Raw genomic sequence first — 12969 nt, forward strand, 5'->3', positions numbered from 1 at the left:
ACTTTTAATATTTAGTAAAAATGTCAAATTTTAGTTTGTTATGTATCTTATTTATATTTTTATTATTTGTTTTTATTTAAAGAGTATAATTATTTAATAACAAAAGGGAGAAAATCAAGGAAGAGAATATTTCAAAAAAATAAGGATCCTTAATTTTCTCATCAGTTACATTTTCAAATAAAATTCAAATTATTCTTTTTTTTCTCCAGAATTTTTACCTTTTTAAAATTATATTCATTTCACAATATATTCTATTTATATTTATTATAGTTTTTTATTAGTTTGTATTCATTCCAATAGGTATGCCGAATTTATCTATATAGTCATTTAAGAAATATATTTGTATTTTCATATATTTTTTTCCCTATATAGTTAATTTTTCATCAAAAATCTTGTATGTATTCATTTCAATATGTATTTTATTTGTATTTCTATTTATTCTAGTTTTTATTTAGAATTTGGTATAATAATATATAAAATAGAAAAAAATAGTATGATGAAAAAGTGAATGAAATATAAAATTGAAAAGAAATAATTGAATATTTGGTGTACTCATTTTTAAATAAAATACATAACTAGTTGACACACCTTTAGAATAAATACAAATTAGAAAAAAATGTCAAATTCAGAAACAATGCAACATAATTTTTGAATGAATACAACTGTTAATTGTAAAAATACATACTAACTAAAATAGTATCAAAATTCAATATATACTTTCAAATTTATGAATACAAAAAACAATAAAACTATGAAATACAAAAATAAATATTAATTGTGGTACATTGACATAACTATAAAAAAACATAATACAAAATGAATTAAATATATGAAATACGATTCCAAATCTATGGATATAAAATACAATAAAATAATGAAATACAAAAATACATACGTCATGTAAAACAACAACAAAATTCAATATACACTTCCAAATCTATGAATACAAAAAACATCAAAACTATTAAATATACACAATCAAACTCATATAATGTGTTATATTGACATAACTAACACAAAAAAAAAAATAGAACACAAAATACAATAAATATATGAAATATAAAAATAAATACTAACTATAACACGATAAAAATTCTATATACACTTTCAAACGCATTGTAACATGAATTTTTTTTAATCTTAAAAATTACTAAACAAATTAAACTAACATGCATGACACAGATCATGTAAAAAAAAAAAAAAACCTCTTCTTCAACAAATTGGTCTTCTTCAACTTCATGGTTATGAATTTGTGTGGGATTTTGCACATCGACGGATTCAGTCATTTTTCTCCGTCGTATATCCTCCTTAGAAGCGGAACCTACATTGTTGTTTAATTTTTTAGTGAAAAAAAATGATGGAAAATCGAAAGAATTTTGAGTATTTTGTCTAATAACTCTAGTAACTCTCTTGAAAACGTCAATTGAAAAGAAAATTATGTAATCTCAAACCCTAAAAAATATTTTAAGGACAACAACAAAATTAAAAAAAAAACACTAAAATCAGTAAGTAAATAAATAAGGAATCTGAAAAACATTATACCCAAATCAATGTTAATCTTCAAATCAAATCTTGCAACGAAATTAAATGAGAATAGTAGAAAATATTAATATATTGAATCGAAAATCTTTGGAATTGATTTGGAAGAATGTTAGAGAGAAAAATTAAAAGAAGAATAAGAAATGAGAGAAAAAACTGGAAATTTGGTTCGGAAGAAAGTAAGAAAGAGAAATTGATAAACTTAAGAAAAGAAAGAAAAAAATTCAAATGACATTAATATTTATCCAATTACATAAATATAGGAAAATGTGTAATCTATGAGAGAGAAAGAAAAAACTGTAAATAATGAGAGAGAAAATATTAATAATATCATAATAATTATTTATTTTTAAAATAATGACATTTTTGACATGTTTACTAAAATTATTAAAGTATTGATATTATCACTAAATAAGTTGGTTTTTTTGACTAGTTAGCTAAATTTTCCTTTTATCATTCCATAATTAATAACTACCCATCAATATCTAAAATAATAACAGTTTTCTTTTTAAAACTGTCACATGTTATTTAAAAAAAATTATATTCCCCAAATATATTGTTCTTCCTCAAATCCTCACAAAATTTTCTTTTTGCACGCCTAACATTTAATCTTCACCAAATTTGGCTCAAAAAACTTTCACTTTTAACATTCTTCTTCACAATTCTTCCACTTTTGCACTCAAATCTTCCATTTTTGCACTCAAAAAATGATATAATGTCGAAGAGAGGCAATGAAACCCCACGAAAAAGTAGAAGGTTGAATGATGAAGCAAGATCGAAGTTCCGTGGGATAGGGTTGACGAAGTAATCATCCCAGTCAGCATCAACGATAAATTCCATTGGTTCCTTGATGTATTCCGGATCAAACGTAGATGTCTATATGTCTATGATTCGATGATGGGAGGATATGTTAATTCAAGAAAAGTTACAGAAGTTGTTGATAAGCTTGCAACCATGATTCCTTTATTCTAATGAGCACAGGGTTTTATGGAAAAAGGCTTGATTTGTATGTGAATAATCTCCCTTATTATCAACAAAAGTCTCATTCTGAACCTCTCAGTATCAAGAATGTTACACATGTTCCTCAACAAGAAGAAAGTTCAAAGTATGTATACTTGTTACATTATTTTTTTTTCATCTTAAATTAAATTTGCTTTATAGTCATTACAAAATTTTTATTATTTCAATTTTTTTACAGTGATTGTGGTCTATACACATCTCTCTTTCCGAATACATGAGCAATGGTGTTTTTAATATATCACATATTGATATTGATTCAAAGTATCATCGTCAAAGATATGGTACATTACTTTGACATTATGCAAAATCAAAGAATGATGAAGGCGCAATAAGTGAAAGTGAAGTTACAGGAACAGTTGCTAGCAAGAAGGGTGGACCTCGAACTCATAAAGAACAAGTTATGGACACCACCAATTATCCTACTCCAAAATTCCGTAACAGGAAGTAAAAATCTTCATGGCACAAGGTACATTTTTTTGAATGACTTGTTTTTTTTAACTTATGAACAATTTATGTAATTTTCCAGGTTTTTATTATGAATACTAATGGTTTTATATAAATTATTACTGATTATTATTAATTAAAAAATGTGTATCACTTTGTATAAATTTTGAACGCAACAAAAGAATATAGAAACAATGTATGAATCATGTATAAACATTATATGAATTATGAATGTCATATTATAATTTGATATATAGAACATAGACAATACTATTTTTTTAAAAAAAAATTATATAAATGATAGTCTGCTTCACTATATATTTTATATAATGTTAAATGTGTATGATATTTGTATAAATTGCACTTTTCAATATGTAATATTAAATTCTTATATGCATAATGTATGAAAAATATATGAAATAGTACTGACATATGATTCAACATGACAATATGAATAAATATATAATTATACCTTAATAATTGTGTATGACTTTTGCATAAATTTATTTTGTATGAATACTATATGAATACTGTATACTTTCAAATACAAACAGAAACAAATGTTACTTATATTACTGGTATGAATACTGTATGAAAAATGTAGAACATAAATATACATTATTTTTATATGCAACTATTGCTTGTATAAATGTATAGATTTTGTATATAGTCCTCATTCATTATGCAATAATTGTATGCATACTATATGATTATATGACTTATTAATGATAACGAATGTTAATATATGAGCAGTTGTATATACAATGTATGACATTTGTATGAAAAGTAATATGATTCAATAAAAAAATAATGTTATAACAATGTAAATACTCAAAAACATAGATGTAACAGTAGGAAATCATTGTTTTTGTACAGGATAATTTGAACATGTCTTCCTATTGTGTCCAACTTGATGGCATCTACTGCATGTGTTTTTTGTCCTCTTGAATTTCACATCAGCGAACCCCTTCCAGCGTTCAAATTTGGGTCTTCTCGCTGATCTTTTTGGACCGGGTGACATCATTTTAGGCTCTGAAATATAACTTGGTATATCTCATGTACTCTTGCACGGGATAGGCTCGACAGGAATGGCATAAGCATCTCTAAAATTCTTGAGGCTATAATACATTTTATCTCAACAAAATTTATATTTTCTTCTATATTAAGTTGAGATACTATAGCACTAACTAAACCAATATAAAGAGTAGAAGTATCATATAGGATGCCTTCCATCTCAAAGTCGACGTATTTTCCTGTGTTCACAACATTAAAATTACATTTAGTGCATCACATAATACATACAAAATTCATACACAGTTTAAATATAATTCACTGATATATACAAAAAAAATCCAATTTAATACACATTTAATACAATGTTTATACACAATTCAAACATATGAAACATATCAAGTATGAAAAAACAATTCATACACAAATACTATACAATTCACTGCTACATACAATCTAAAATGCACTTTTCATACACAATTTACACAGTTTAATAAAAATTGTATACACAATTAATCCAACCTTTATACAGAATTCATATATATATATAACAAATCAATCACTGATATATACAATAAAAAAAATGGGCGCTCATACATATTTCATACAATATATTGATACATTACATACATAAATAATACAGTATTCATATTTCACCAATATACAAAATTTTAACATCTGACAATTTAAATATAATATGGAATAACTTTTACCAAAAATTTACATTTCATATAATGTTCAAACAATATCAATACAAATTGTCAAATTTTGTTCATAATTGTTTCATAATAAAAATTGCAAATTGATTCAAAATTGGTAAATTTTTGTATTTTATCCAGTAATCAATTATCACACCAAACTTCATTTTAATTACACATCAAAAGAAAATTACTATTACGTAATATTTATTATCACAAAAAAATACATCAAATCAACATCTGCAATATAACAGAAATAAAAAAAATGAAACATTCCATACACGACAACAAAAAAATATATATAATTACAACCAATAATTTATAATTAAAACATAACAAATCATAAATAAAAACTAACCTGTTGAATTTCATTTGCCACCATGTTTAATTAAAATTGACACAATTTTCTTCATCAAATCAAATCTAAACGTTTTCAACCTTCAATTTTAATTATTTTTCAAAAAAAAAACGAAAAAATATATCAATATTCAAATATAAGAATAATCCTCACTTTCTGGAAAAAAAATCAAACAATGGATGTTTATGGAAAAAAGATAACAGATTAGAGTTTTTTAAGGATAAAAATCATAACTTGTTAGCATTTAAAACAAATTGAGACATTTATGGTGTCTATCTATTATTAAAATATTTTCAAAAATCCATGTGCATATTAGTTATCACTTAATAATAATAACTAATTTCACGCACATTATCTAATTTTAAATTAATCCTTTTTTCTTTACTATCTAATTTTTCAAAATTAAAATTAACATTATTTTCTTTTTAAAAAAATGCTATAACTTGATATATTAAATGTTATAGAATGAAAATCAAACTCTTATGCCATAACTTGAGAATATGACTATATAAAATGCTATATACCTAATTTAAATAATTAACATAATTATAAAATAAAATTCAAAAGGTAATTATAAAATATAATTCAAAAGGGTAAACGATAATAATTCCTAAACTAATTACACCCAACACTTGCCGGGAACTAAACTCTTTGAGATGATTTTCTAGTATTTATAAATGAGCTAATTATGTACGTAATTATAAAAATATATTATGAAATTAATTTAACATAACGTAAAATATTTTAAAACTTTATAAAATCTAATTATTTTAAATCGTTTAGGAATTAGGAAGCCCGCTAGCTAATTTATCGGGGAGGTAAAAAATTTGGCTATCAACATTTTCAACTTCAAAATTTTATTTTTCACCATATTTTCAACTTCAAAATTTCATGTTTACTTCCCTACCCTCAACCCCCCCCCCCCAACCTCCCAAAATAAATTTTACGTTTGTTCTTAAAAATATTTTCAACTTCAAATTATTTTTTTTTCACCTACCACTCCCTACCAGCCCACGCCCTCCACCCCAAAAAAATTAAAATTTTCTTTTTAAAAATATTTTTAACTTCAAATTTATTTTTTTCACCCCTACCCTCGCCCTCCCACCTACACCCCCTAAAAAATTAATTTTTTTAAAAAAAGTATTTTCAATTTCAAAAATTATTTTATACTCTAATAAAAAAAATTTCATTCATAATCAAATATTAAAAATCATTTTCGAAAAATATTTTCTATTCACCAACCAAATATGAGAAAATAAGTTCAAAATCTACTTGTTTTCCACGAAAACATTTTCTAGGCAAAATTTTTTTTTTAGGAAAACATTTTCCCTCATACCAAACAGACTCTTAATGTTGATTAAAGAACTAATGATTTCTTATTTCGTGAATAATTCATTCATTAGAAGTTTTTGGGTTATGTGATAATGACAAAATAATCAAATTCATGTTGGAATATTGCTAATATTTTGTATCAATTTTTTTATACCAAATACATGTAATTTATATATACACGAATACACTGATAAATTGTAGAAATTAATTTTCTTCGTTCAAACGCGTTAAAATAGAATAGATTCATCAACTTAATTAACACCCCTATTTACATTTCAAAGAGACACAATATTCAACTTAGAGTCAAGTCGGAGAAAAATAAATACCATATAGTAGTATTTAATTGCTTATTTTCCAATAACTTATGTTCATGTTGACTTTGCATTTTTCCCTATATTACCTTTAATGGATTGGAAAAATAGGAACATGTTATGATGATAGTGGTAAAAGTAAAAGAAATCGTTAAGAGTGTTAGAAATATACTAGAGCACATAAAAATAATATTTAACTTATATATATAATATAATATTTTAGCGAAAGGTGTTTTAGACTATCAAATATTGGCGAAGAAAGACGTAAACTATAAGGAAATTGTATTAAAGTTTCAAAGTCTACATAGTCAATACCAACTACCACTATTGTTAGTCTTGGTGCAATTTTTTCCAACTTTCTTTTGGCCAATTTCTCACTCTATTTTTTATTTCTTTTCTTCACATGATTTTGCTATAAATTTACCATTTTCCTCAAATGCAATTGCATCAATATATTGGTTAATATTATTTTTTCCACACATTTGGTGCATAACACTAACATCTACTAGCCAAAAGAACCCTTAAAAATATGTCATCTTCATCAGCGGAATCGAAAATGGCCTTAGCCAAGACTGTATTATCGACAATAGGCTCTGTTGCTGCGACAACCATGTTGGTTCGTTCGATATTCCATGACTACATCCCTCAGGAAATCCATGAATATCTCTTCTTTGGACTTAGAAAAATGTTCACCAAGTTCTCAAATCAGCTAACAATGGTAATTGACGAATTTGATGGTCTTGTTAATAATGAAATTTATGAAGCTGCTGAGACCTATTTGGGCAACAAGTTATCACCTAACATTCATCGACTTAAAATCAGTAAGCCTGAGAAGGAAAAGAATTTCAACATCGCTATGGAACGTAATGAGGAGGTAATGTCTTGTACATATAAAATTGCATGTCATGTTACTTGTTATCATTAAAAGGTTTGGTCTAAATAGAAACTATATGTTACTTTGACTCTTTAAAAAATATTGATGTGTGTTAGATTCTTCAAAAGTTATGCTTGTTTTGAGGATCCAACACAGATAATATGTTCCACCTAAGACTAGAAGTAGCTCCACATCAGACATATGTGATATGAAACATAGTGAGGAGGTAATTAAAGTCTTGCACGCATATATAATGATAATTACATGTCATATAATTTGTTATCATAAAGCCTTTCGTCTAAACTGAACCTATGTTGCCTGAACTCTTTATAAATATTGACGGGTGTGTGTCAGATTCTTCAATAGTTATGCAGAGGATCCAACTCAGGTACAACAACATTTTTGAGTGTCCGTTTCTATCAGACATATGACTCTTTTTCCTAACAACCACCATTGGAATAGTAAAATTAGTCGCCTTTCTTGAAAATTCATACGTCATGATTTGAAGAAAGATTGTATTCACAAATTCAATTAAATTTCCGCGTTCAATTTACCCTAATGATAATTTAATGTAATAGATCGCGTGAAGACGATAAAAAATCTCAAGGTTTTATTTCAACAGGTGACAGATGTTTATAATGGACAAACATTCAAGTGGATTTGGCTCTGTAGACAAACACAATCTACAAATTTCTATAATTCCATGGACATGAATTCCACTCTAAAATCTGAAATCAGGTCCTTTGAGCTGACATTTCACAAGAAAAACAAGGACCTTGTACTTAATTCGTATTTGCCTCACATAATGAAAGAAGCAAAATTGCAAAAACACGTAAACAAGACGATCAAGATTCACACTGTGGATTGTGAGAGAATGTACAATTTACACGAAATGTGGAAGCCGGTGAATCTTAATCATCCAGCCACTTTTGAGACAATCGCGATGGAATCAGATCAAAAAGACATGATCTTAAAGGATTTGGAGAGATTCGTGAAGAGGAAAGATTATTATAGGAAAGTTGGCAAGGCATGGAAAAGAGGATATTTGTTGTTTGGTCCTCCAGGGACTGGGAAATCTAGTTTGATTGCTGCAATGGCGAATTATTTGAACTTTGATATATATGATTTGGAGTTGACCTCGCTGAGGGGGAACTTAGAGTTACGAAGGTTGTTGGTTGCTACAGCCAATAAATCCATTTTGGTGGTGGAGGACATTGATTGTACCATCGACTTGCAAGATAACTTGGCTAATCGAGCTACTTATGTTCATTCAATTAATGGTTTTCATATGCAAGAACACAAGGTAAACTAGTTTTTTATTTTCCGTTTCCTCTCTTACAATACATACTAGGTATGAATTCGGATAATCAGACGTGTGTTTCAAATACCAAATGATTAAATAGAAAAAATAATGGTATAATACATATATTAGATGAGAAAAGACATAAAATCACCATCGAAGTTGTTTCGAATTTTTAAAAAGACATCTTAACTTTACAAGTGTCCTGTTACCCCATTAAACAATTTCAAAATAGAATATATATACCCCATTTTTCATTCTATACCACTAATATAAAAATATTTGTATGTCACACACTAATAATCACTTGTCACGTGTTAAAATAATTTTTAATTATTTTCATCTAATTTTTTGTATTTCTTTTATTTTTCTTTTTTCCTTTTTTCTCTTTCTTCTTCACCTCAACTCTGTTATTTCTTTTTCTCTTTCTTCTTCATCTCAATTGAGTTGTTTTTTTCCATTCTCTTTGTGCTGCAGCAACATCAAATCCATTGTGGCTGAGCAGATTTCGCAGCATCACTGTTAAGTTTTAGTCAAATTACTATCAATTAATTTATTTATGAAAATAAATATCATCAAGTAATTAAAATCCAAATACTCAAATATTACCAAGTCAAAATCTGACATTTAAATCATCACCTTCTTCAACTCTTACTTCCAAATTGAATTTTTCATAGTTTAACTACTCCCAAATTCCAATCTTGATTTGTAAGAGAAAAAAATCACTAAACTAATTAATTTTTTTAAAAAAATTTACTGAATAAAATTAGTTTAAAAATAAAACGTCAAAAAGGAAAAAGAGAAAAAGAAAAAAAAATGAAGGAAGTCATGGATGCTCAAGAAATATGGGTAAGCTAATGATGGTAGGGAAGATGAGAAAAAAGATTTGAAAATTTTAAAATTACTCTTAATAAAGTTAAAAAATAAAATAATAATACCTGAGTTTTTATTAAAAAATTTCAATAAGGCAAATTGGAAGTGTCAAATGGCAATTTTACATTGGTATGAAGTTGTATCAACAGTCCTTCACGCGCCCATATGCTGTGACAACATGAGTGGTGTTAAAATTAGTCAAAATGGTATATTTATTATAGATTTAGATAATTTTGCGGGTAATAGGACACTCACAAAGTTAAAGTGTCTTTTTGAAAATTCGAAACAACTTCAATGGTAATTTTATGCATTTTCTCATATTAGATCCTAAATTTGGCTACAAATGTTAACTTTGACCTCCAACTTTCATAATGCACAAACATGCACTTTAACTATCCAATTTTTAAATAAATAAACACATGTCCTACATGGCACAGTACACGTAAGACACCACGTAGGACAAAAAATCACATGTAGGACATGTGTGTCTATTTGTCCAACTTTATACTAGTTTAAGTGTCTACTTGTGCACACCCAAAATTGAAGGATATAAACGTAATTCATACCCAAGTTAAAGAAACTATTTATGTATTATGTCAAATTGTATACACAATAAATTGCCGCTATAAACACTCTCAAACTTGGCCTCAATTAACAAGATTTAGACACTACAACTGTCTCAACGCATGCAGGCAACTAAACACTCCAACTCATTCCCATTGCATCTCATGGACACCCGATGCTGATGTGGCACAAAAATAGACATACTCAAAGTTGAACTTTTACTTATTAACCGATGTCAAATTTGAATGTCTATTCACGTATTCTGCCATTTTAGTTTATGGAGAAGTATGACATTTGTTTTGCAGGTTACATTATCAGGTTTACTGAATTTTATTGATGGATTATGGTCGAGTTGTGGAGACGAAAGAATCATAATTTTCACAACAAATCACATAGAGAAACTCGATCCTGCATTGTTACGACCTGGTAGAATGGACATGCACATTCACATGACATATTGCACACCTTGTGGATTCAAACTTCTTGCTAACAATTACTTAGGGATTAAAGATCATAAATTGTTCAAAGAAATTGAAGAATTGATTGATATAGCCAATGTGACACCAGCAGAAGTGGCAGAGCAATTGTTGAAGGAAGATGAAGTTGAGAATTCACTTAAAGGGTTGATTAATTTTCTTTACAAAAAGATAAAAGAGAATGAAGAGGAAAAGGCTAGAAAAATGGAAATAACACAACTGGAATTTGTTGATGAGAAGAAGGAAAATGTTGAAAATGAGATTAAAGAAAAGTAATTACCAAATGGGGAAACTACTTAAAAAAAAGTTTGTCTAATCTATTTATCTAATAAATTGTACAATATTATACGACAACTATACTGAGACAATCCCTATCACTCAATCATGATTATAACATAATTTATATACTTTTATACCTGTTAATTAATCTGAATTAAACGAGTAAGCTGTACGTCCCCCTTGAGAATATTACTTTATAGGAAAAATTACGCGGATAAGCAAACTTATACTATTTAATTACTCATCATAGATATAGTTTGCTATAATTATCACTCGCCACTAACATTATACATTAATTATGTGGGCTTACCTCGAGTTTGAATAATTAATCATGTTTGTATATGTATAATTCGCCAGGATATAAAAATAAATATGTATAATGTACAATTTTTTAGCCTATATACATATACAATTCACCTCTTTCCCACTCTCTGCCCTCCCTCGCTCGCCTATCTCCTCCCTCTCTCATTGTCGCTCGCCTCTCTCCTCCCTCTCCAAATCTCGCTTGTCATTTATACAAATGTATATGTATAATATACAGTTATATACAATTATATACATATACAATTTACCTCTCTCCCACTCTCTGCCCTCCCTCGCTCGCTCGCCTCTATCCTCCCTCTATCGATCTCGCTCACCTACGATAGACTTTCAACTGATGAAAGAGTTACTAAAAAATTTGGAATTAGTATCAGTCCTGGATGTCATTGTTGCACTTCTGATGACTCTAACAGAAATGTTGAAAATGTAGATCACTTTTTTTGTCTAAGTCTACAAGCTTAAAAAATTTGGAAGTTTTTAGCAGGGTCATTGGGAATTGGACATATGCATAACACGCTCAAGATGATATTACTCAGTTGGTGGAATTTGAAGACTAAAAAACCCATTGATTCTTTCATTTCTAAAGCTCCACCTCCAATCATTTGCTGGGAACTCTGGAGAGCTAGGTGTAGCAATAAATTTGAAGTTGTAAAGCCTTCTTTCTTCAGAATCAAAACTAACATCACTTACACTCTATTGCAGGTTGCATAGAAGAATTTTGGTCAAACAAAGATAGGGGAAAACTGGGATAGCCTTTGTCAGATCTTTGAAGCGGACATCAATCAAAGAACTTCAATCAGAGTCAAATGGCTCAAACCACTAAGAAATTGTATTAAGCTCAACAGTGATGGAAGTTGCATTCAAGGCTACTGTGGTGGGGGAGGGTTAATCAGAGACCACCAAAGGCAACATGATGTTTGCTTACTTTTTAGGTCTAGGCCAAGGTACTGGCAACATGGCTGAAGCCCGAGCACTACTATATGGTGTGTTAGTAGAGGCTATGATAGGGTTTGGGAAGAAACAGATTACCTACTCTTAGTTAAATGCATAAACGGAGAACGCCTTGGAGATTGGATAAATTAATTCAGGAAGCACAACAAATAGTTGAATCTCATGGATTTATCGTTAGTCATTGCTTTAGGGAAGTCAATAAACCTGCTAATATATTAGCATCCAAGAGTTATAATGTTGATGAAATACATGGGTTCAACTCTTTCTCTGATATCCCGAGGAAGTTAGGGGATTAATTAATACAGATAGATGGGAGCTCCCTTCCTTCAGAATGCAACAGGTTAAAGATTCAAATTTTATGTACGAACCTGAAATACATTATCAAGGAGTCAAGTTAGTAGAGTAATAGCTAACTTAGACTCCCCTTTTTTGTTTTTGGTGTTAACTTGTAGAGTTTATCTAACTCTAGTTCTTCCCCAAGATCTTGAATTAAGTTTGGTATGCCAAACTTCAAAATGTAACTCTTTCATATCAATGATCATTGGAGACGGTCTATTAAAAAAATAAAAGAAAAATATAATTACATATGTATAATATACAATTATCTAATCAATATAC

General features: G+C 28.3%; 1 protein-coding gene and 1 long non-coding RNA gene across 2 annotated transcripts; one reads left to right on the forward strand and one right to left on the reverse strand.

The window, feature by feature from the left end:
* Nucleotides 1-3798: 3798 nt before the first annotated feature.
* LOC109119764 (uncharacterized) lies at nucleotides 3799-5323 on the reverse strand. The gene is made up of 2 exons (XR_002027185.3): nucleotides 5071-5323; nucleotides 3799-4256 (listed from the first exon to the last, which is right to left on the reverse strand). It is a non-coding gene; the product is annotated as an uncharacterized lncRNA (long non-coding RNA).
* A 1722-nt stretch (nucleotides 5324-7045) lies between these two features.
* On the forward strand, nucleotides 7046-11223 carry LOC101250191 (protein HYPER-SENSITIVITY-RELATED 4-like). Its single transcript, XM_004234500.4, has 3 exons — nucleotides 7046-7587; nucleotides 8210-8890; nucleotides 10630-11223. The coding sequence occupies exons 1-3, from the start codon at nucleotides 7243-7245 to the stop codon at nucleotides 11074-11076; spliced, it is 1473 nt and encodes a 490-aa protein (XP_004234548.1). The 5' UTR covers nucleotides 7046-7242; the 3' UTR covers nucleotides 11077-11223.
* The last annotated feature ends 1746 nt before the right edge of the window (nucleotides 11224-12969 follow it).

The sequence above is a fragment of the Solanum lycopersicum genome, chromosome 3, assembly GCF_036512215.1.
Source record: "Solanum lycopersicum chromosome 3, SLM_r2.1".
Taxonomy (NCBI): Eukaryota; Viridiplantae; Streptophyta; class Magnoliopsida; order Solanales; family Solanaceae; genus Solanum; species Solanum lycopersicum.